At 44.1% G+C, this 25,177-nt stretch overlaps 2 protein-coding genes across 9 annotated transcripts; both read left to right on the forward strand.

The window, feature by feature from the left end:
* The first annotated feature begins 5 nt into the window (after nucleotides 1-5).
* On the forward strand, nucleotides 6-10,564 carry HNRNPK (heterogeneous nuclear ribonucleoprotein K). 8 transcript variants are annotated; one of them, XM_058672774.1, is made up of 17 exons: nucleotides 6-148; nucleotides 1,902-1,978; nucleotides 2,081-2,163; nucleotides 2,473-2,570; nucleotides 3,082-3,138; nucleotides 4,599-4,642; nucleotides 5,508-5,580; nucleotides 6,031-6,102; nucleotides 6,621-6,734; nucleotides 6,962-7,090; nucleotides 7,610-7,917; nucleotides 8,026-8,080; nucleotides 8,352-8,435; nucleotides 8,601-8,616; nucleotides 8,697-8,779; nucleotides 9,150-9,319; nucleotides 10,031-10,564. In XM_058672774.1, the coding sequence occupies exons 3-17, from the start codon at nucleotides 2,106-2,108 to the stop codon at nucleotides 10,062-10,064; spliced, it is 1,395 nt and encodes a 464-aa protein (XP_058528757.1). In that variant the 5' UTR covers nucleotides 6-148; nucleotides 1,902-1,978; nucleotides 2,081-2,105; the 3' UTR covers nucleotides 10,065-10,564. The 8 variants fall into 8 exon arrangements, with proteins under 8 accessions (XP_058528757.1, XP_004581183.1, XP_004581185.1 ...); XM_004581123.4 differs by lacking the exon at nucleotides 6-148 and adding an exon at nucleotides 427-495; XM_004581125.4 differs by lacking the exon at nucleotides 6-148 and adding an exon at nucleotides 427-495 and having other exon boundaries at nucleotides 10,091-10,564.
* Nucleotides 10,565-21,334: 10,770 nt separating this feature from the next.
* Nucleotides 21,335-22,898, forward strand: LOC131481891 (queuosine 5'-phosphate N-glycosylase/hydrolase-like). Its single transcript, XM_058672524.1, has 2 exons — nucleotides 21,335-21,930; nucleotides 22,482-22,898. Exons 1-2 carry the CDS (start codon nucleotides 21,594-21,596, stop codon nucleotides 22,889-22,891), a joined length of 747 nt encoding a protein of 248 aa, XP_058528507.1. The 5' UTR covers nucleotides 21,335-21,593; the 3' UTR covers nucleotides 22,892-22,898.
* The last annotated feature ends 2,279 nt before the right edge of the window (nucleotides 22,899-25,177 follow it).

The raw sequence follows: 25,177 nt of genomic DNA on the forward strand, positions 1-25,177 counted from the left end.
TCTCCCCCCGCCCCCACCGCTAGCGAGTGCGCGAGCGAGAAAGGAGGAGGGCTCTCCAGGCGACGGCACTGCAGACGCCATTATCCTCTGTTTCTCTGCCGCACCGACCTCAACGTCTGGTCTGCGTCCCACTGGCTTTGGACCGGAGGTAACTGGAGTGAGCGGGGTTTAGATACTGCGGGTTGAGAGGGGTGAGGCCTCTCTGAGAGGCTGCGCGCACTCCTCCCAAGCCCGGGGTTTCCTAGGCCTTGAGTGGTCTTAACAGCCCGTAGGGAGGCGCCGGCGGGAGGCGGGGTTGTGGCCGCCGTAGCCCGGATAGACGCAGCCGTGAGCCAATCGCCGCGCACTCGCACCACCGCCGTAGTTGGGACAGCCAATCGGGCGCGACGGCGGGGAGAGAGGGCGGGAGGCGGGGGGAGGGGCTTCGCGCTGGTTTTCTATCTAGCTGTGACCGGCTGAGGCGGCGCGGCGACGAGGGGACGGCGGCCTCGCGCGGTGAGGAACGGAGCCGAGCGAGCGTCGCTCGGGGGAGAGGGTCGGAGCCCGCGGTGGCGGCTCGTGAGGCGTTGGAGGGGGTCGCTCGGTGGCTAGCCCCTGCTCCGACGCGGGGCGAGGGGGGTGGTGGTGGTAAACGTTGCCCGCTTCCCCTCCCCCCACCTCCGCCATTTCCCTGAGTGTGTATCCGCAATCCGGGCCTCGGGATCAAGACGGTGGAGGGGGAACGTGAGGCATGTACCTTTGGAGGTGACCTGTGGTTTAGGTGGCGTGGGAAACGAGGCGGCTGCGTGTGGAGGAGAGCGGGCCGGAGACGGCGGGCGACGCCGCGGGCCCCGCCGCGCTCTTTGTGCGGGGGCCCGCGGCCCTGAGGGTCCCCGGGCCGGCCTTGGGGCCGGCGGAGCGGCCGCGGGGGCTTTGTCTCCCGGCCGCCGGGCGGGGGAGGTGCGGGGCCGAGCGCCCGGGACCGCGTGGTGGGTGGGGGAGGGGGTCGGCGCTCGGCTCCGCCTCGTAGCACGTAGTCGCCATTACGCGAGCCGCCATTTCCTGTCGGGGCCGAGCGAGTGGAGGGGTGGCAGTGGCGGCTGGGGCGGTTTGGTTTTTGGCGTGTGGTTGGTTTTTTGTGTTTTTTGCTTTTTGCGCTCGGACGGCTGAGCTGCTGGCGGGCACTGCGGCGGGAGGCGCGCCCCGAGTGGTGCGGGGACTGCGACGGTGCCCCGGGGTTGAGCTGCCTCGCGGTAGATGCGGGTTGTTGGGATTTTTGTTTTGTTTTGCTTCAGCCCCATGAAGCCTCAAGCCTTCCACACCCCAGAATTGAACTGAGTGGCGGGGCAGGCTTATGAGGCTACCGCTTGTGTCGACCGTTAGGGGAAAGTGACTGCTCACGTTAGGAAGCAAGGAGTATTGTTTTTTCTCCTCGAGAGTGCACCATCTCGCTTTTCGGGTAGGGACCTCATGTCAGAAAGGCGGTTTGCCATCTTTCGCCTTCCGGCCACCTGGAATCTAGTGGTTAGGGTGTGCTCTTTGAACCTGATGGACACAATATATTCTGCAAATTGGTGGGGCTGTTCCTGCATTGGGTTTTTTTCAGTTGGTTATTGCCATTCTGCTTGTAAACTTTGGAGGTTTTCAACTAATCTTTTCATAGTTTCATGCTGACATGTTTAAGGGCAAAATGGAATTCCACAAGATTTGGCTTTTTGACTTCCCAGTAAAGATACGATATAAAAATTAGTTTTTCCATATCGTTGCCCAAACTCTCCCTCTCCCCCACAGTCGCTTGAATTTGAAAACCCTGAAGTGAAGAGACAACTGGCATAGTTTGTCGTGTTGTAGTTTGTTCCTCGTTGTCCGAAAGGAGTAATGGCAGAAAACAAACCAAAACTGCCTTGTGTTGATTTTTACAGGCTACAGCAGCGCTAGGGTATCAGTTGGTCCTGCCCAGAATACTTCAGTTCTGCTCTGCAAGGAAATATAATAACTGGTAAGTTTGTAGAAATCGTCTTTTTTTTCTTTTTTAACACTTAAATGTGAAACTTCCCCCACCCCAAAAAAGAACGTGCTCTAGTGTCTGTATTTTTTGCAGATTGGTGGCTATTTAATACGAAAAAATGGAAACTGAACAGCCGGAGGAAACCTTCCCCAACACTGAAACCAATGGTGAATTTGGTGAGGCGTTTTTGTTTTTTATGTGACTGGCTTGAAGGGTCGTCATTTACCATTTACTTACCTGTCTGGGTTAATTTCACAGTCTGAGATGTCAGCTGTCAGGTCACAGTTCTTATTTACAAACTGGAAGTGCTTTATATAGATAAACTAAAAAGAGCCTTTCAGAATTTTTGCTTGAGTTTTTAAATGCAGGCATTAGAGGTCAGGACAAGAAGTACATTTGGCCTTTCTGTTGAAACATGAATTAGCAACACATTTTTTTCACTTGAAATAGTTGCTTTGTTTGAAATCTCCACTGTGAATTTTTAGGTAAGCGTCCTGCAGAAGATATGGAAGAGGAGCAAGCATTTAAAAGATCTAGAAACACCGATGAGATGGTTGAACTACGCATTCTGCTTCAGAGCAAGGTATGTTTCAAATACAATGAAACTTTGGCCTTATGGAAAGCCTTCAAAGCTTTAGAGATTTATGTCAGTCTTTCTAAGCAGGTTTGTAGGTCCCAGTAATGTTTTGATAATAATTAAAACGAAAGCTGTTGCTGTAATGAGCTTACTTTGACCAGGGTCAAAGTAAGAGGTGCTTGGATGTGATTCTTCAAGCATTAATAGTGGATTAAACCTCAATTGCATTAAAAATTAATGGGCTGGCTATTTTCTTAATTGCCTTATCTCGAGTAATACAAAGATGCTTATTTCAGTTCTTTGGTTCATTCTACAAGATGATAATGTGGCGTTTCTGCTTGCGTGTATGCCCAGTTTTACTCAGTCTTCAAATTGGAAGGGGTCAAATGATTTTTAATATCATTGGGTAAAGATTTCTAGCCGTGTAGCAGAGACTGGATTTTGTTGTTAAAATCAGGCACAGACCACTCTAGTGACCAGCAGGTTAGGTTTATCTTTTGCTCTTTGTCTTCTACAGAACGCTGGGGCAGTGATTGGAAAAGGAGGCAAGAATATTAAGGCCCTCCGTACAGACGTAAGTATTCCAGATTTAAACTGCACAGCTTCAGTTTATGTGTTTCTAGAAATTTTAAAGAATTACGTCATGAAAATCATTAATAGTTTAGGTGCAAGCAATTTGTAATAGTTGATTACATGGGTGATTTCAAGGTTTTCTGGTCCTGTTTTAACGAAAAATCAGATCAACTAGAATGGGGGATTTGTGTGAAACCTCAGCATTTAAGATTCCTCCAAATTATTCACCTTGGGCAAGCTAACATAATTAGGAATAGTATCAAAATGTAAAAACCCTTAATTAATTTCACCATTTACTGTGCGTGAATCACAGCATTACTGAAAACCATTGCAGGTGGCTGATTAAACTGAATTTTTAAATTTTTTATTTGTCCATCTGTTTAACAGCTTGCACATGAAACACAAAAGATTTAATGTTCAGGTTGCATGGTTTAAATATGGGTAAAGAATAGAACAGGCACTTGATCTTACAATCAGGAAACCATTTGTCAGTGCTATAATTTGTTTGAGTCTTCATATTTTATAGTGGGTTGACTCTTGTGATTAGACACATTAAATGTTGGCAGTGCCGGAAGTGAGCATATTCATAGGACTTGACACCAAAATTTCTAAATTTTTTCTCTTATACATTTCTTAATGTTTTTCTTGCTAAAATTGAGGCAAGTAATAGCTTTGTGTTTGAGTACTTATTTGACAGTATTTCATTTCTCTCTTGGTCGCAGATCTTTGTATGTTCCTCTTGATTGCTGTAAACTGAACTTGAAAATTTGTTTAAAATTTTACCAACCTGCTTGTTAGGACCTAGGACCGCATTACAGACCTCCAGAAAACCAACCAAATCAATCCTAACTGCTAGTAGGGGTTTTTGGTGGTGTGGGAATTTTTGTTTTGTCTTTTATAAACCCCTCTCCTCCTAATCCAGATGTTCTGTATCATTATCTGGGTTATTAAATTTCCCCATTTCCTCAAGAATTTCAGTAAACTTTGAGTCATGATAGGTTTTGTGTCTACCCTCATGAGCCAGCCTGCTACTGAAACATCGTTTGTTTTATTTTTTTCTTTTTTTCGAAAGTTAGAACCATCATTTAAGGTCCTTAAATGTTAAGCCACAGTCAGGTATACAAAAGTCCATTATTGTGTTAGTCTTCAGAACAACTTAAGCTTGTTTCATTAATTGAGAGTATGAGTATAGTTTGTATTAAATTAAAATTTATTGCTTTTCCCCCTTTTCCCTCTCCTTGTTTTTTTGGCCATATATCTCCGTTGCCCATGTACTGGATCGACTTACCCCTGCGTTGCCCACCATGACGTTGGCCCATCCGCCCCTGAACGCCCATGTGAAAACCCTGGTTGGCTATGCCCAAAAATGTGCTCGTTGCCAAACGGGTACCATACTTGACAACTTCTGATTGAATGCCCATGCCCAATGCCAACATCCACGAACGCCAATGACCAATGCAGTACAATGCCAGTGTTTCAGTCCCAGACAGCAGTGGCCCCGAGCGGTATGTCCCAACAGTTTATGCCTCACTGCCTGATTAGAAAGAGAGAAATGTATTTTATTACCTGCCTTTTATATAATTAAATAGTATCCCCTTTAGACGGTGTATTGTTTTTCAAGTTTCTGTCTTATTTTCCCCATTAAGTCTTTTTGTCACTGAACTTTGACCGTGAGTTGCCCACCCAAACGATCCACTAATTTTATTTCGATGGAAGGAGCACAGCTTCAAGTGTTGCATATTTGCTGCATTGTAAATCAAATCGTTACCAAAATAGTCTCTCGCTCTGTCTTTGTGGCCCACCTTGCTTCCCAACATTGCCTGTTCATAATTTTTTCTGAAAAATGCTAACTCTGGTTCACTTTTCTTCACTTCTCATTTGTGTTGTCTGTTTTGTCTTGCATTTGTATTTGTTTTCTTGCAGAGCCCATTAGTGATCTGATTTCTAACTGGTATCCATAACCTTATTCCAGATATAATGTTCACCACTTGCATATTCCCCCACTTTGCCTAAGAGAAGGTGTGCCAGTTTTACCAATGTAACAGCGAGGATATCCTAACTTAGTGGTGGCGGGGAACATAAATATTCAACTCTGCTTCAGTTCTGGTCAATTTATTATTGCCCACTTAATCTGAGCCCTTCCAAAATCCCATTCTCTCTGTCTCTGCGAGTCTCCTAATCCTGTTACCATGTCTGTATTGGGCATAAAACAAAATGCATGTGAAAAATCTAAATAGGCAACTTTAAATGGGGAATATTAAATAATTGTTACTTCTCTGTAAAAGTTTGTAAGACTGTTGGTAGCAAACGTAAAACTCATTTTTCTTTTTCGCTCTTTTTGTACTATCTGGTATTTGTGATGTTTGACAGCATATTGAGTATCAGTGCTGATATTGAAACAATTGGAGAAATTCTGAAGAAAATCATCCCTACCTTGGAAGAGGTAGGCTCCTTTTTTAAATGTATTTGGCTCCATGGGAGAGGGTGGGAATGTTTATGTCTTACTAATGGGAGTGGTGGAGACAACAGTGGGTGAAACCAGTTGTAGCAATAACCTACTTCATTATGTACATTAACATCGTGGGGATTGTTTCTGTTTTTTAATAACTGGCCAGTTGGAGTAATATCAGTGACTTGATGGCCATTTGCTTTAATGGATTTAGCATATATTGTAGGCTCTAGCTTAAGAATAGATATTACTGAAATCAGATATTCATTCTGAGAATGTTGGATATAAGATGGTTGGCTTTGATGACGGCTTAATTAAGTTTTAGTGTTAGATAAGTTTCTCATTATTAACATTTAAAATGTTGTAGTAGCTTTACCAATATATGCGACAATAGCCTGATCACGCTAGACACTTAACCTATTACTCTTATTTTTCTACTTTCAGGGCCTGCAGTTGCCATCACCCACTGCAACCAGCCAGCTCCCGCTCGAATCTGATGCTGTGGAATGCTTAAATGTATGTCATAGTGCCATTGAACCCCACTGAAGTATGGAGCCTGGCCCATAGGATCGATTTTATTTTTAACATAGTGTGCTTTTCCCATCTGTATAGAAAAAGGCTTTTTAAAAAAACAAACAAACAACATGATACATGAATGGTCTTATAACTCACTGTTGACCCTGCTCCATGCTGCAGTGGGAATTAAACTACATTTGCAAAGTGCTTTGCAGTCATTTTTATTATAGTGTTATTTGAATGTTAATAATAATAATAATTTTGTAGTAACAGCGACATGCTAAATGGCTGCAGTGTGGGTATGGTGTTGCAGGACCTGAAAATAAAATAGTTTTTTAAGGTGGTGCAGAATGTCCTTTTTGGGCCTGGCTATTGAGGATAATAAGCACATAACTGGTAAAGTTATTGAAATATAAATTCAGGTTGCTTACTGCAACAATATATTACGCTTATAGCAGAAAAGTGTATTGGGGAGTTACTTGATTTGAAACTAAAATTTTATAACTCTCCTTCTACAGTACCAACACTTTAAAGGAAGTGATTTTGACTGCGAGTTAAGACTGTTGATTCATCAGAGTCTGGCTGGTGGAATTATTGGGGTCAAGGGTGCTAAAATCAAAGAACTTCGAGAGGTAATGGCACTATTCTCTTAACTGCTATAATGCTTATTAGGGAGTAACTTTTCATGTAGATTGGGTTTCTGTGGGTATCTGTCTTTTTAATTTCTTCCTGAAAGACATTCTTATCTGCTGTTTCAGAAAGGCCTGGTTTTCCTAGAATAGTAGTTTTGTGAATTTATATGAAGTCTGGAAAGTCATTTTTTCATTTACTAGTCTTTTTCTCTTTGTTAAACTTACAGAACACTCAGACAACAATCAAGCTTTTCCAGGAATGCTGTCCTCATTCCACTGACAGAGTTGTTCTCATTGGAGGGAAGCCTGATAGAGTTGTAGAATGCATAAAGATTATCTTGGATCTTATTTCTGAGGTATCTATAATGCTTTGTTTGAACTAAAAATAATTGTAATGCTTCAACAATACCAGTGCTAACCTTTGACCCTTGGCTGCAGCCATCCCTGCAATTTAGAAATGGCTTTGGTAAATTGGAGAGTGATCATGGGTGATAACTGTCTTTTGGTCCTTTAAATGAAGCTTGCTGTAGTATGGCTTGTATCCTACATTGCTACATTACACTTTTCCATCTGGTAAGCCCGAGCATTAGTTGTAGACCAACCCAAAACAATAATTGCTTCAGCCAGTTCACAGGTTGGTCTGTTCTTGGTCCTGTTTCTCTCTAGTTCATGGACAGTAAATATGAGAGATCAGTTAACTTGCCCTTCAAAACAAGTTAAACTCCATTTTGTTTAGGGCTGGGAAAGCTAATAGCTTAATCCTTTGTTAGCCTGTTGTCCTTGCCACCAGTACTTTCTGGAAAAACATAATGTCTTTATAACAAACGAAAACTGGTTTTCTTTTAGTCTATAAGATTCTTATCTTTGTTTTTTAGTCTCCCATCAAAGGACGTGCACAGCCTTATGATCCCAATTTTTATGATGAAACTTACGATTATGGTGGTTTTACAATGATGTTTGATGACCGCCGTGGCCGACCTGTGGGATTCCCCATGCGGGGAAGAGGTGGTTTTGACAGAATGCCTCCTGGTCGTGGTGGGCGTCCCATGCCCCCATCTAGAAGAGATTATGATGATATGAGCCCTCGCCGAGGACCACCACCACCACCACCTGGACGAGGTGGGCGAGGTGGCAGCAGAGCTCGAAATCTTCCTCTTCCTCCTCCACCACCACCTAGGGGAGGGTAAGTGGTTTCACCTGAAAATAGTACGCAGAAGGCAGGCACTGGGTAGTGGGATAGGTGCTGCGTGGGATATACACAGACTGTTGACAATAACTACCGTGCTTACAGAGATCTAATGGCCTATGACAGAAGAGGAAGACCTGGAGATCGTTATGATGGCATGGTAAGGGCGTTGTTCTCATTCTCTGTGTCATTTTGAACCGTTAACCTGAAGGGTAAAATTGTTAACTAAAATACCTAACATTGTGTTAGTATTCAGAATGCTTTCTGCGAGTATATTGGTGTAAATGAGTTGAAGTCATTCCCTTTTTGCTGCAATGTTACACTGACATTGAATTGTTCCCCACAAAGTAACTGCTGCCCAGTGTGTGTGCGCGTGCACGTGATTTATAGCATGCATTGGCAATTTAAGCATGTTAATATCTCTAAAACAGGTTGGTTTCAGTGCTGATGAAACATGGGACTCGGCAATAGATACATGGAGCCCGTCGGAGTGGCAGATGGCTTATGAACCACAGGTAGGGTCATGCGTAATGGAGTACATGTCGGTGAATGTAAATGCTTCCTTGCTTGCTCTCTAGCAAGTCTATTTTCCCTCATGTAGTGTTTTTGTCTTTTGAGTAATGAAATTACCTGAAAGTTTTCAAAACAAAAGTAATTCTGTTTTTTCCTTCTGTTTTTAGGGTGGCTCTGGATATGGTAAGTTTTCTCCTTTATGAAATAAAGCATCATTTCATACTTTTTTTTTAATCAACTTAACTGCTCATCATTTAAATCAGATTATTCCTATGCAGGGGGTCGTGGTTCATATGGTGATCTTGGTGGACCTATTATTACTACACAAGTAACTATTCCCAAAGATGTAAGTATCATTGATGTGTCAGGACTGTTTGATTGTTCTTCCGATTGCTATGTCTTTTCATCCATTTCCACGAAGTTAAATGATTTCACCAAGTGTTTCACTTGAGACTTAGATTTAAAGGCTTCAGTGAAATGTCTACTGTTTGTCTTGTGAGCTGACTTTAGTGCCATAAAACTTGGGGGCATTCGAATCCTTCGTTAGATTATTAGGAAGTGTTGGTGAGTGGTGTGGATGTATCAGCCCAGACTTGAAAGGAGACATCAGTATAATTGAGTCTAAAAAACTACATACTGGAGTGTTCTTTGAGCATTGAAAATAAAGGTGGTAGTTTTCCTTAAAAGTAAACCCTAATGTTTTAAAATCTTTTCAGTTGGCTGGATCTATTATTGGCAAAGGTGGTCAGCGGATTAAACAAATCCGTCATGAGTCAGGAGCTTCCATCAAAATTGATGAGCCTTTAGAAGGATCCGAAGATCGGATCATTACCATTACAGGAACACAGGACCAGATACAGAATGCACAGTATTTGCTGCAGAACAGGTCAGTTTAAGATAAGCGTCATGTTGGTTTAACTAAAACCTTGGAAAACTTCCCTTCTCAGTTGATTTTTCTTTTAGAAACCATGGTGTCTCAGTCATTTGGGGACCTAACTTACATCTTAATAGCTTTGCCTTAATTTTTCTCTGCTTTCTTACTAAAAATGAAGACATTTATACTAATCTTTCTGGAAGAAGCCTTAACCAAGCAAATCTCTCATTCATTCTCTGGTGAAAACTGCTGCCAAAACCACTTGTTATAAATTTATACAGAGCCTGTAGACAATGTAGAAGAATCATTGGATATTGGCCTTGTTCTGTGTGGAAGACTAGTGATTTTGTTGTTTTTAGATAACTGAATCGACAACAAATCACAGTCTACCATATGGCACAGGCCATGCCTCTACAGGACAAGTGATTGGTGCTGTAAAATGCAGCATTTCACACCTTCTTGGCATTTCTTTTGTCTTTTTCACCAAATATTAACAACTTTGTTTCATTTTCTTAATCCTGTTCTACTAATGCCTAATTAACTATTAATCTTTTTTCTTGAATTTTACATTGCTTTAATTTATAATTGCTAATGTTTTTGGATTCTTATTTCTAATTATAAAGGACATGTTATTTTTAATTTAGCATTAAAATTGTCTTAATGTTGATTAAGATGTAACGAACAAAAATTCTAATTCGTACTTTTTTTTCTTTTCTTTTATAGTGTGAAGCAGTATGCAGATGTTGAAGGATTCTAATGCAAGATATTTTTTCTTTTTTATAGTGTGAAGCAGTATTCTGGAAAGTTTTTCTAAGACTAGTGAAGAACTGAAGGAGTCCTGCATCTTTTTTTTTTATCTGCTTCTGTTTAAAAAGCCAACATTCCTCTGCTTCATAGGTGTTCTGCATTTGAGGTGTAGTGAAAATCTTTGCTGTTCACCAGATGTAATGTTTTAGTTCCTTACAAACAGGGTTGGGGGGGGGAAGGGCGTGCAAAAACTAACATTGAAATTTTGAAACAACAGCAGAGTGAGTGGATTTTATTTTTTTGTTTATTGTTGGTGGTTTAAAAAATTTCCCCCCATGCAATTATTGTGAACACCTTGCTTTGTGGTCACTGTAACATTTGGGGGGGTGGGGCAGGGAAGGAAAGTAACTAATCCACATATCCCTGGCATCTGTTCAGAGCAGTGTGCAGAATGTAATGCTCTTTTGTAAGAAACGTTTTATGATTTTTAAAATAAATTTAGTGAACCTATTTTTGGTGGTCATTTTTTTTTTAAGACAGTCATTTTTAAGGTGGTGGCTGGATTTCCCAACCCACCCCCAAACTAAACACTAAGTTTGATTTTCAGCTCCTCTGTTGGACATAAGTACATCTCTTCTTGGACATGGGGAAATATCTTGGGAGATTCCATTCTGGTGATTTGATGGTTCAAAAGTCCATTGCTCGGGAAGGAGTTCTATCATAAGTACTCATGCTTATAATAAGCAGGGCATTTGTTTTTGCTGAGTGCTTACCCCTACGTTCTGAAGGTTTCTGTTAGTTGTGAAGAACTACCGTGGGGAAGCAGTACTGCAGATTAATGGTATAAGTATATGCCAGAGCCTGATTAGCAGTAAGTTTTGATAACAAGTGACAGTTCTGGAAGTGACTGATACTGAATAAATTGCTTATTTTTATTAGATGATTTCTCAACTATAGACTTCTGTCAACCTGCTAGTGTCTATTAGTTAAACTTTGTAAAAATATATATATTCTTGTTTTTATCCATTGTATGCAAATTGAAAAAGATGTACCATTTTTCTGTTGTATGTTCGATTGTGTAGGAAATGTTTGTGAACAATTCGAAAATGATAAAAGTTCCTGTGGATGTTTTGTGTTAGTATTTTCACATTTGTATTGATAGTTTTAAAAATCACTTCCAAATAAACTCCCATTAGGTTTGTGTTCGAATTTAAAAAGGGTTGATTGAAACTTGTAAAAGTTGTTGAAATGTTCTTCACAAGGAAATACAGTGATCTTAAATTATGTTAATTTCTGTGTGGATTTTTCTAGCACTTAAATTGATAGTGATGCTAGGTAGAAAAGTGAGTGCTAATTCTTTTAGGTTGTGTGCTAGCAAGAAGCCTAGTTTGGTGCATTGCCAAAATCGTAAATTATTTTGAATTTTAATAGCTTTACCTGGGTGTTTGAGAATATTGGGGGTGATGGGAAAAGCTAGTTGGTGGTTTCTGGTTCGTACATTCCTAATACTACCTCTAAAGCTTGAGAACCTGTTAACAGTTGTATATTGAAAGAGAAGTTTCAAAGGCCTTTTGTATGTTACAGTGGGAATTGAGCAGTTGGGTGTATGGGTAGGTCTTCTGAGGGAATTGTGGTGGGCACTCTTTATTAAATATGCAGCATAGTTCTTGGTTAGCAGCACATAAAATAGCACTTGAAATGCAGTGGCGTGTCAGGTTTGGTTCCTCAGAGGTGAGCTTAGACTGTTGCCACAGGGGGCTGGTGGGGCTGGTGGGGCTGGTACTTAGCCTCCCTTCTGTCAGCCACTCAACTGAATTGGGATTTCATGAACTATGTGAAGATACCCTCCCTCAATTTTACCTTGTATACTGAAGCTGACCAAAAAAAACGGATGGATTGGAGAATATTGGTCTTAATTACTATCGCTGTTAGTAAATGATCTTGAAATTGAGCAGGGAATTGGGAAGGATAAGGGAAACAGACACCACCAGTTTTCAAGCAGCTTGTATACCAGCCATCTTAAGGTCTTGAGGCCATCAGGACATGCACAACATATTTTTAAACAGAAATAGGCAATATACAGTGAATTAAACTGCCTGAGGTGCCAGCATCCCATATGGCTAGTAATTTGGGTCCCAGCTAATCTGCTCATCCTGCTCCCATAGAGCCCAGAAAGGTAGGGATGCCACAGAAGAAAAGGTCCTCTGGGGCTCAGCATGGTAGCTTAGTGACCAAAGTCCTCACCTTGGACGCACCAGCATCCCATATGGGTGCCAGGTCATTTCCCAGCTGCCCTTACCATCCAGCTCCCTGCTTGTGGCCTGGATAGTCCCAAGACTTTAGGACGCTGCACCCATGTGGGAGACCTGGAAGAAGCACCTGGCCTCAGATCAGCTCACTTCTGGCATACACTTAGGGATGAATCAGCGCACGGAATATCTTCCTCTTGGTCTCCTCCTCTCTATATCTGGCTTTACAATAAAAATAAATCCTTAAAAATATGTTCAAATAAAACATTGTTTATCTCTTGTGGAGCAGCAACTTGAACCCTCCACTTTAATCCATGTTTTCCTGCTTTGCTTTTTTAACTGGAAAGGCAGATCAGGTACAGAATTCCATCCAGTGGTTCACTCAAGCAGTTTGGGCACAAATTGGCGCGTTTATGGGATCCTGGTGCTTAACAAGGTGAGCACTTTGCACTGGGCCCTAACCAAGTTTTCTGCTGACCTTCCCAGGAAGGCAGCAGGTGATGGCCCACCCCCTGCCACCCTTGTGGAATCTCTGAATCTTTGCATCTCCTGGCTTCTGCTTAGGACAACCCCCACTTGCAATTTGGGTAATGAAACAGCAGGTGGAAACAACCTCCAACTCATCTGTCCAGAACTAATGAAAAGTTCCAGTTCTTCAGTTTTTTCTCTTGCGTTGAAACACATTTCCACCTCTTAGACCTAGACCTGTAACAGGAACTAAAAAGCAGTGAACAAACTTTGACACTTGGCAATCCTTTGCAAAGTTTTTTCCTTTTTTGATCATCATAGCCCAACTTCACCTCCCCCTTTAAGAAAAAATGCCAAATTCCTTGTACTGCCAGTAAGGCCAGGTCACCTAGTACAATGTATGGATAAAACAAAATTCAGTTTTTTACCAAAAGTAAAATGGGATCAAAGGTGATACAGTTGGTAAGACATCAGAGGAGAGGGTCTCTGTTTGAAACTTCCTTAGCATTCCCTGTGGTGTAGGATGAGTGAGGCTAAAAAAGGAATTTCAGACAGAGGAAACAAGAAGTAGAGAAGCAAGCCACCATCTTTGTTTTTTAAAATTTACTTATGTTCCTTGGAAAGGCAGGTTTACAGAGAAGGAGAGATGTTCTATCTGCCGGTTCACTCGCCAAGTGGCTGCAGTTGCTACAATTGAGCTGGTCCAAAACCGAGAGCTGTTTCCAGGTCTCCCATGCAGGTGCAGGTCCCAAGGCTTTGGGCCACAAGCAGGGAGCTGGATGGGAAGCGGGGCTGCCGGGATTAGAACTGGCGCCCATATGGGATCCCGGTGCAATCAAGGCAAGAACTTTAGCTGCTAGGCCACGGCGCCAGGCCCATGGCTAGCTTTTCTGAAACAGCACTACTAGAAGAGACCCTTGGGCAGTTTCTGCTGCAGTACTCAACCGGTTTGTTTGTAAGCCGGATTCTCCGGCATTTGTGTGTGTGTGTGCGCACACGCACTTTTTCATAAGGTTTGCAAACTTCTTTTGTTTGTTACCCAGAGTCAGTTGGTACATAGGCAGCTCTTTTGTTGAAGAGGTTCATTTTGTACAGGCAACATTGCTAATTTTGAATTAATCAGCAGTGAAATATGGGAAACATTTCTTTGTTACCTCAGCGTCCTCTGCTGTCAACCAGAGTGTCACTCTAAATTGTACCAATCTCAACTAATGCATCTGGGAATGCCGTGGATCATGGCCTAGGCACTTGTTCATTTGGGAAATGAACTAGTGAATGAAAGGTGTGTTTGTGTGTGTCTTTCAAAAAAAAAAAAAAAAAAAAAAAACCTCCATCCAGCTTTGTCCCCTGTGTAGGACGAGATGCTTTCATAGGTAGAGAAAAGCAACGCACAACTGTTTGAAACCAGAAGGAAGTTTATTAATCGCGTAACTGAAGATCCCAAAGTGTAAAACAAAGGAAGAGTTGGTATAATCCCGTTATTCCATTTCTCTGCTCTTGTTGTTCCAACTTTTTTTTCCTTTTGGACCCCATGAATTGCCTTCCTATTCAGGTTACCACCAAAAGGTTTACAGCAGTTTCAGATAAAACATTCAAGCTCAGCAAGTTCTGGAAACAGCTAACTGACCTTTTCCTTGCACTTTACTGAGCTGCACCCGGGGGCATGCATATTCCTAGCTGCTTGCAGACAGTGATGCTGGCAGCTCCTGATCAGCTCCAGGACTGAAGGTGCTGCTCTCCACGGACAGTGCTTACAGAGACTCCCAAATAATGAATGCTGGGGAGGCAGAAGGGAAGATGCTAAAGAGATAAAAACAAACACACCTCATTGTGTAGCATTGTGTAGACACACTTGAAGAAAAATTCACATAAACTTTCAGTGTGGAAATGTGTTTTATTCGATTTACACAGTCCTACTCAAAGCCCTGAACATGGTGGGAAATTCAAGTGAATTTGAAAGAAAACTGCCTTAATCATTCAACTTGCCGAATTCTTTTGTAAATTTCTATTATTTTGTAAAAGTTTTATTTTACTTGAAAGAGTTGGGCCCGGCGGCGTGGCCTAGCAGCTAAAGTCCTCGCCTTGAACGCACTGGGATCCCATATGGGCGCCGGTTCTAATCCCAGCAGCTCCACTTCCCATCCAGCTCCCTGCTTGTGGCCTGGGAAAGCAGTCGAGGACGGCCCAAAGCTTTGGGACACTGCACCCGCGTGGGAAACCTGGAAGAGGCTCCTGGTTCCCGGCATCGGATTGATGCGCACCGGCCCGTTGCGGCTCACTTGGGGAGTGAATCATCGGACGGAAGATCTTCCTCTCTGTCTCTCCTCCTCTCTGCATATCCGGCTTTCCAATAATAATAAATCTTAAAAAAAAAAAAAAAAAAAAAAAGAAAGAGTTACAGGGTAACGGGGAGACAGAAAAAAATCATCTACTGAACCACTCCCCAAATGGTCACGATGGCCACAGCCGGGCAAGTCTGAAGCTGGGAGCCAGAATCTTCTTTCTTTTTTCTTTTTCTTTTTTTTTTTTTTAAGATTTTATTTATTTTATTACAAAGTCACATAGACAGAGGAGGAGAGAGAAAGAGGAAGATCTTCCATCCGATAGTTCCCTCCCCAAGTGAGCCGCAATGGCTGATCCGAAGCCGGGAACCAGGAGCCTCTTCCAGGTCTCCCACGCGGGTGCAGGGTCCCAAAGCTTTGGGCCGTCCTCAGCTGCTTTCCCAGGCCACAAGCAGGGAGCTGGATGGGAAGTGGAGCAGCCGGGATTAGAACCGGCGCCCATATGGGATCCTGGCGTGTTCAAGGAGAGGACTTTAGCCACTAGGCACGGCGCCAGAATCTTCTTTCAAGTTTCCTATGTGGGTGCAGGTACCTAAGGCCTTGGGCAATTCTCCAATACTTTCCCAGGCCATAAGGAGAGAGCTGGCTTGGAAGCAGAGCTTCTGGGACTGGAACCAGCGTCCATATGGGATGCTGGTGCTGCAAGTAGAAAATTAGCCTAATAAGCCACTATGCCAGCACATAAAATTCTTTTTCTAGTGATCAATTTTAACTAAGACTGCCAGGGTAGACAGGAAAAACAGGCCAACAGGTTCATATTTATTTGACAACTTCATTAATGCACCAGCGACTTTCTCACGGAAAGCAAATTATCACAGAATCCTTCAAGTTCCCACTTCTTACCAAAATAGGAAGAAAAACAAAAATCTGAAGGAATGTTTCCTGCTTCTTCAGCGGCATAGCTATTAAAAATTCCAAATCCTCCCGAAATTTCAAAGGCATCATTTTACTCTCAATAATGAGACATGACTACTATTTTATAAAAACATATTTGAAGGGCAGAGGAAAACTGACAGAGCTGCTACCTATTGGCTCATTGCCCAAGTGTCCACAGTAGCTGGAGCTGAACCTGGAATTCAATCCAGGTTTAGCAGGTAGGTGGCAGACACTCAAAATATTTGCGCCTTCTCCCAGTGCACCTTAGCAGTAAGCTGGAGTAGAGAGAAGGGCCAGGACTGTGGAACCAGGTGCTCTGGTGCCTGATGCAAGTGTCCCAAGTTTATTTATTGGAAAGGCAGAGTTAGGGAAGAAAGAATCTTCCAGTGCTGGTTCATTCCCCAAATGGCCTCACTGGTCACAGTTGAGCTAGGCTGAAGCTAGAAGCTTCATTGGGCCATTCCCCACTGCCTTTCCAGGCGCATTAGCAGGGAGCTGGAAAAAAAGCAGAGCAGCTAAGCTTCCAGTAGGGTCTCCGGGTATGGAATGTGGACTCCCAGGCTGTGCCACAGCACAGGGTCCCCTATCTATCTACTCATTTATTGTATTCCCTTAGTGGGATACTTGACAAAGTCACTCCTTGACTGTTGACTCGTTGGCGTTGGTGATTAGCTGGCACAGTGCCACTGGAATAGACCTTTTAACGAAGATTTAAATATCCCAAGCCATCAAATCAACTTCATTGCAACTTCATTGCACCCACTCTCACCATAACCCAGACTAGATGGCGCTTCAAGACCTAAGCACGAGAAATCAAGATGGCAGAATAGGGTAAGGACACGTTTATACAGACGGAAAAACATTTAATCAGGATGAAGCAGAGAGGACATATTTCAGGTTGTAGGAAAGGACAGAACAACAGCAGAGGGGTACCTGGAGACTGACTGACACAGGAAAGCAGCGGACACAGGGTGTGGTGTTGCAGAGACTGATACTCCAGCACGGCGATCTGAACTCCACAGCAGCCGGAACTCCACCAGCAGCCAGGTGGGAAGAGATTTTCACTGGGAGATTGGGTGGTGAACCCAGACAAAGAACTGTCCGTTCTGCTGGTCCGTTTGATTTGACCAGGAGCAGAAACAGAGCAGCAGATCTCAGACGGGCAGTACGAGAACGGAGTGGATTTCACAGCCCAGTCAACCCCCTAGAGCTGAACTGGGCGCCATTTTGCATAAAGAGGAAAGGGCAAGGAAAGGGACTGAGCATGCGCTGAGCTGGGAGCTCATTTCTGTGTCAGTAAACTGCAAGGACGTGGCATTCTACAGGTTCCACCAGGGGCAGGTCTGGGATAGCCCTCAGATTTGACGGCCAGCAAATCAAGAACCTTAGTGGTTGTACATCAGGCGCCATTTTGGGCACTGTGGCAATAGCTTTGGGAATGCGGGGGACAATAGTGAACTGTGCAAGTGCTGATCTCGCAAGAACTTGCTGAGGTCCGTGATTGCACTGGTCCCGCAGGAAAATTATACCGACTGTGGCATTGTACCAGCCAAAATAGGTCAGTGTGGCACACAGATCTAACATCCAACAGGTTCCGAAAAGATCAGCACCACCAACAACCTAATTATATAGGACACCTGGCGTCTCTCTAATCCTGGGACCTGCTCCAACCAGAAGTGGGAGAAAGGTTGCAGAGACAACAGTGCAGCCTCAGCATGGTATCACAGGAGGAGGAGAGTGGTGAGCCAAGAGCTGGGGCTGTGGAGACCACAGTGGAAACCTGACATAAGAACCCAGACCTGGAACTTGCTGGAGGTTGTGGCACAAGTGGCTGCAAGGAAAAAGGTGTGTACCAACAGCAATAAGTAAAATCGCATTGTAGCCCTGTGGGTGACACAGCTAAGAAACCTGAGCGAAGGAGAAGACTCTGCTAACCAGAAGTACAATGATCAAGAGCAAAAGAAGAGACAAAGGCACAATGAATACTACTGAAAACTCCCCTGCAAGGGAGCAAAACCCATTGCCAACCTTAGAGTTAACTGAGGAAGACATCGAGAAAATGGGGCACACAATCCATAAGACTCATTTTAAAGATTCTGATCAACAATGAGAAGCTCATGCAAGAGTTCAAAGAATTTAAGGAAGCAATAAAGCAAATCAAGGCTGGTATATCAGAAATCAAGAACACAGTGGAGCAAATTAAGAGTACAGTGGAGGGCCCGGCGCCGTGGCCTAGCGGCTAAAGTCCTCGCCTTGAAAGCCCCGGGATCCCATATGGGCGCCTGTTCTAGTCCCGGCAGCTCCACTTCCCATCCAGCTCCCTGCTTGTGGCCTGGGAAAGCAGTTGAGGACGGCCCAATGCATTGGGACCCTGCACCCGCGTGGGAGACCCGGAAGAGGTTCCTGGTTCCCGGCTTCGGATCGGCGCGCATCGGCCCGTTGCGGCTCACTTGGGGAGTGAATCATCGGACGGAAGATCTTCCTCTCTGTCTCTCCTCCTCTGTGTATATCTGGCTGTAATAAAATGAATAAATCTTTAAAAAAAAAAAAAAGTATAAAACACAAAATGCCAAGGTGAAATGGCCTGTGCTAGCAGGGAATGCAACACCCGACCAGCACTCCTCCCACTGGTTTAGGTGAGGGACGAGAGTGTGATGGGCAGAGCCGGGGAGAGATGCGATACTCATTGGTTCCAATAGAGGTCGGGGCTCAGAAGAGAACCAACCCAGGGGTTAAAACCATCAGCTGATCGGAGTGATGGACGGTGGCGGGCACTGTGCTTACTAGTAGTACATGTAGGAGCCTGGACTGGGAATGCCTCAAAGTTTTTTTTAGGGGGATTCCCCTGAACAAAATGGAGGAATCAAAGCATTAATCAAAAAAAGATGGAAAATGGAGTAGATGAATCAACCACCTCAGCTTTATGCTTGCAGCGGAAAACTGGACAAGGCGAAACCCTAAGACGGACTATGTCAATCAGTAGACTCTGCACCAGCCTCATCATACCTGGACTGTTGCTGATGATATGTTGGAGCTTCTAATTGATCGAGGTGACGCTCTGCTGGCTCTGCCTACAAACCTGAGAGGGCCTCCCTAAGAGGCCGTTGAACTTGAACTGGACAAGTGGGATGCTGGACTCTGTATGGTGTAAACTTTTAATTAGGGAATCTCAACGGAACTTGAGCTGTGGTTATGCATCAAGGTGAAGGAATTCATGATGGGGGAAGGGTTTGGGGTGAAGGGGGGGAATCCCAGTCATGTAATGCAATGTAATTAATGAATAAATGAATATTAAAGAAAAAAAAAAAAAAAGAGTACAGTGGAGAGTCTCCAAAACAGAATGAAGCAAGCAGAAGAAAGAATCTCAGAATTGGAAGGTATTTCCTGCCATCAGGGTGAAGCAAACAAAAAGCTGGAAGCAGAGCTGGATCAGGACAAAGAAAGTATTCAAGAATTGAAAGACACTATTAAGAGGCCAAATAAAAGAGTTATGGGAGACCCAGAAGGTGCAGAAAGAGAAGCTGAGTTTGCAAATGTAGTTAATGAAATAATAAAGGAAAATTTCCCTAATCTAGAGGAAGAATTGGGAAACAAGTTCCAAGAGGGGCACAGAACTCCCAACAGGTTTGATCAAAAGCGATCTTCACCACGACATATGATAATCAAGCTCTCTTCAATTGAACATAAGGAAAAGATCCTTATATGTGACATATAAAGGAAAGCCAATTAAGCTCACAGGAGATCTCTCCCAGGAAACTCTACAGCCCAGAAGAGAATGGAGTGATATATTCCAGATTCTAAAAGAAAAAAGTTGTCGGTCCAGGATAACATATCCAGCAAAGCTTTCTTTCGTCTTTGAAAATGAAATAAAATTCTTCCACAGTAAAGAAAAGCTAAAGGAATTTGCCTCTTCCAAACCTGCCCTACAAATGATACTTCAAGATGTTCTCTTGACAGAAAAGAGGAATAGCACCTACCAAAACCAAAGGCAAACAGGAAGAACATCCCAGTAAAATGACAACAGAAGACTAAACCAATGAACAACCCATTCCTAAAATGACAGGACCAAGGTACCACCCACACATATTAAACCCTGAACGTAAATGGCTTAACTTCAATCAAACATCATGGATTAGTAGACTGGATTAAAAATCAAAACCCATCTGTTTATTGTCTGGAGGAGACACACTTCAACAAAGATCAGAATAAACTATATCACATGGGTTTTGTTGTTTTCTGTCAGTTTCATCTCTTCAAAACACTTCCTTCTGATTAAATTATTCAATGACTCGTAGATTATGCAGTGGCATCATTTTCTTCAAGAAGGTTCTTGATTTTCACTTCTTCAGCTACACATTAGTCATTTAATAGCATGTTGTTTAACTTCTTGGTGTTGTTAATTCCTTTTTTCTCCCGGATGTTGAATATGTTTTGTGGCTTTTCGTTTAAGGGGATGTACAGTAGTTGTGTAATGGAGACTGTCATATCTAGTAACATGTCATTTAACTTCATGGCATTGTAAATTTCTACTTTTCATTCTATTGTTGATTTTGAATAATGGCTTTTCATTTAAGGAGATGTACAGTAGCTGTGAAATGGAGACTAACAATCAGATGTGAGGATGTAGTGTTGTATGCATTTCTGCTTCCAGACAAAGATGGACTTACAATGAAACTGTTTACTATATCTTGACAATAGGATTTTGGACTCTCTGCCATTGTCTAGGCCCGCAATGATGGACATATGACTGAGTATGAAGAACTATATGTTAGTAATGATATAGAGAAACTGGGGGAGAGGGAACTGGGGAGGGGATAAGGGAATATGAAACTGTATTATAAAATAATAACAATAATGATAAAATGCATTAAAAAAAACTTGTAAAAAAAAAAAAAAGACCTAAGCACAAGACGGGGCAAAAAACATCAGCAACGTAACACACTCGTTTCCTCACCCAGTTCTCCAACTCTTCTAACATCCTACAGGTTAGCAAGAGAACACAGCAGCCTGCTCAGAGTCCATTTGGGGGTGGCTTGGCACCGGGGCTCGGAGACTGACAAGCATAAAGCTTGTTGCAGGATGTCGCCCAAGACGCCTAGTTTACCCTGGCAGCCCACCACCTTCGGGGAAGGGGAGAGGTGAGGGGCGACAGCTCCACTGTACACAAGCTTGGAGCCATTGCTCCAAGGGACCCGCAGGCATCCCGTCCCACCCCCAGGTGGCAGGAGGCATCAAACAGATGCGTCACTACTCCCAGGACCGGCAAACTCCAGCGGACGCTGGTTCGCCCGACCCTGCCTCACGGTTTCCGCACGTCCGGAAGCGGAGACGGCGGGGCGCGCGCCCGAGCGAGCGCGAGCGCAGCCGTGCTCCCGGAAGCGCCCTCGGCCTCGGCGCCTCCGCCGCCCCGGCGGTCTCCTCTGCTTCCAGGGCTTGCGAAGGCTGCGGGGCCGGGGGTCGTTCCAGCTCTGGGCCGCTCGGGAAGGGTCTGTCCCTTGAACCTCGCCCGATCTAGACAGGGCACGGAAGTTTGAGCGGCCCGAAGTGCCATTCCCTCCCCATCCCCCCCAACCCCGCAGCCCCAGAGGAGAGGGGACAGCAAGAATGGACGCGCCCTTAGCTCCCAGAGAATCCGCTAAATTCATTGCCGAAAACAGCCGCGACGTGTTCATTGACGACGGAGGCGTGCGGAGGGTGGCGGAGCTGCTGCTGGCCAGGACCTCGGGGCCCGGGCTGCGGCTGGAGGGCTGGAAGGCCCTCCACGAGCTGAACCCCCAGGCGGCCGACGAGGCTGCAGTCAACTGGGTGTTCGTGGTAGACACGCTCAACTTCTCCTTTTGGTCGGAGCGAGAGGAGCGCAAGTGTCTGGTGACGTACCGGGGCAGGACGTACAGTGGGTACTGGTCCCTGTGCGCCGCAGTCAACAGAGCGCTCGACCAAGGTTGGTGCGCCGGGTGGCAGCCTGGGCTCTGGACTGAATATTTCGCACTGTCGTGATGGAGTCCGGTTTTCAATGAGATACGAAGCGCAGTGTTTCAGAGTCTCTCGAGTGTGCTATTGCTGTAGGTGATGGGGGCCGCCTTGCGTGGCCTGCCAGCCTCTGGTCCAAATCCTGACCGCTCCAGTTCCAATCTAGCTGCCTGCTACTTTGACAGGGAAGGCAGGAGAAGGGGGCCCGCGTGCCTGGGCCTCTGCCCTGCAAGGGCGAGATCGCAGATGGAGCTCTTGGCTTTGCCATGGCCATCTCAGCCCTTTGGGAAGTGAGCCTGTAGATGGAATATTCTGTCTCTCGCTCACTCGCTCTCTATAACCACCTTTCAAAAAATAGATTTTAACTATTGTACTAGATGAACAAATAGAAAGTGACGGCTTTTGCTTCTGATAGCTGGGAATTCATCATCCACTTTTGGTGCCCTCCCTTATTTGGTTTTCTGTTTTTCGCATTGTTGTAGAATAAGAGGCTAATGTCTGGATTTTCTGTTCTGCTTAAAGGGACCCCAATAACCAGTGCGTCGTACTATGCCACAGTGACCCTGGATGAGGTTCGGCAGATATTCCGTTCTGACACAGAGTTCCCCATGCCGCTGATAGAAGAGAGGCATCGAGTTCTCAACGAAACGGGGAAAATCCTGCTGGAGAAGTTTGGAGGCTCTTTTTTGAACTGTGTCCGAAAGAGTAAGAACAGTGCACAGGAGTTAATGAGCCTGGTTGTTGAACATTTTCCTTCTTACCGAGATGTGACTGAGTTTGAGGTGAGTTTTATTGGGGATTTCAGAAATCATAATCCTCCCAGAGTTACTTTCAAAACTCACCTTAAGAATAAAAATGTAAATTTTGAATTTCTTTTTCTGTGGATAAGAAATAGTATCAAAGTAATATTACCAAGCCATTACTTCCTTTGACTGATTTGAAAGAGTAACAGAAAGAATGGGAGTCAGGTCAAGCTCTTCCAACCACCTGGGCCAGGCCAAAGCCAGGGTCCAGGAACTCCATCCTGTCTACCATAGGAGTGGCAGGAGCCCAAGCACTTGGTCTTCTGCCACATTGTCAGAGTGCTGGATCAGTAGCAGCCTAGCTGGAACATGAGCCAGCCTCTGAAGTGGGATGTTGTCATCGCAAACAGTGGCTTAATCCACTGCGCTACACTTTTTTTTAAAGATTTATTTTTATTGGAAAGTCAGATATACAGAGAGGAGGAGAGACAGAGAGAAATATCTTTTGTCAGATGACCTACTCCCCAAGTGACCGCAACAGCCAGTGCTGCACTGATCCGAAGCCAGGAGCCGGGAACTTCCTCCAGGTTTCCCACATGGATGCAGGATCCCAAAGCATTGGGCCGTCCTCAACTGCTTTCTCAGGCCACAAGCAGGGAGCTGGATGGGAAGTGGGGCTGCTGGAATTAGAACTGGGGTCCATATGGAATCCGGCACATTCAAGGCGAGGACTATAGTTGCTAGGCCACCGTACTGGGCCCTGGGCTACACTTTTGATTTATTTATTTGAAAGGCAAAATTAGAGAGAGAGGAAGAGACAGAGGCCTTCCACCTGCAAGTTCACTCTCCAAAGGGCTGCCACAGCCAGGGCTGGCTAGATTAGGATGGGGCTTGGTAGAAACCAGGAGCCGTGGGCCCGGCGTGGTGGCCTAGCGGCTAAAGTCCTCGCCTTGAACGCCCGGGATTCCATATGGGCGCCAGTTCTAATCCCAGCAGCTCCACTGCACTTCCCATCCAGCTCCCTGCTTGTGGCCTGGGAAAGCAGTCGAGGAAGGCCCAAAGCCTTGGGACCCTGCACCCGTGTGGGAGACCTGGAAGAGGTTCCTGGTTCCTGGCATCGGATCGGCACAGCACCGGCCGTTGCGGCTCACTTGGGGAGTGAATCATCGGACGGAAGATCTTCCTCTCTGTTTCTCCTTCTCTCTCTGTATATCTGACTTTGTAATAAACATAAAATAAAAAAAAAAAAAAGAAAAAAGAAAAAAAAGAAAAGAAACCAGGAGCCAGAAGCTTCACCTGAGTCTCTCACATGGATGCCTGGATGCAGGGGCCCAAGCACAGTCCATCTTCTGCTGCTTTCCCAGGTGTATTAGCAGGGAGTTGGCTGGGAAGTATAGCAGCCAGGAGTTGAACCTGTATTCACTGAGATGCCAGCATTGCAGGAAGCAGCTTAACTCACTGTACCACAATGCCAGCCCCATAAATACATTTTTTAAAACAATTTATTTATTTTTATTGCGAAGTCAAATACACAGAGAGGAGGAGAGACGGAGAAAGATCTTCTGTGTGATAATTCATGTGGGAGACCTGGAAGAAGCTCCTGGCTCCTGGCTTCAGATCAGCTCAGCTCCAGCCATAGCAGCTGCTTGGGTAGTGAATCAGTAGATGGAAGATCTTTCTCTCTGCCTCTCCTCCTGTATATCTGACCTTCCAATAAAAACAAAATAAATCTTTAAAAAGATATTATTTTTGCAAATATTTATTGATAAGATCATATTATGTGGAATATATCAAGAACGATTTCAGCATTTGTGGCATTTTCAGTTAATGCCAGTTAACAATTTAGAAGTTGGAATTTGAGTATTAGAATAATTTGATTAATAAAGGTATGATTGGTAGAAAAGAAAATGCTTTACCAATTATTTAAATTTATTTTTAGGTTACTCACTTGAGTCTTACATTTTGTTCCATTTCAAGTGACATTAAAATCTAATCTTTGTGGTATCCAGTCTGCTGCCATGGAAACTGGATCATGATGTGGCAATTTATGTTTCCTAGACCACTAGCACCGATTATGTTATATAAGTTTGAGTCTGAGTTTTTCCCATTTTTCCGTTTGAATCTTCTTTAAAAAATAGCAGATAATGACCTCTATTATATTAAGCTTAATGGTATATTGATTATCTTTAATATGCAATTTTATTTTGTAAATTAGTTTTATATTCTGTCATCTTATAAACTGGAAACTAGAAACCTGGTTACCATGTAAAAATCTAGTTTACATGAGAGCAATTTAGGCCCTTAGCCTAGCGTAGGAGTGTTTCTTAATGCTGGTATATTCCCACAGCAGGTCAGTTAAATTTATGGACCTCACATTGTGCTGAAATATGAGCATGTATGTTTGCTCTAGAAAGGACTATTCCAAATTGTGTGTGTGTGTGTGTGTGTGTGTGTGTGTGTGTGTTTCAACCCACT

The sequence above is a fragment of the Ochotona princeps genome, chromosome 14 (assembly GCF_030435755.1).
Source record: "Ochotona princeps isolate mOchPri1 chromosome 14, mOchPri1.hap1, whole genome shotgun sequence".
Classification (NCBI taxonomy): Eukaryota; Metazoa; Chordata; class Mammalia; order Lagomorpha; family Ochotonidae; genus Ochotona; species Ochotona princeps.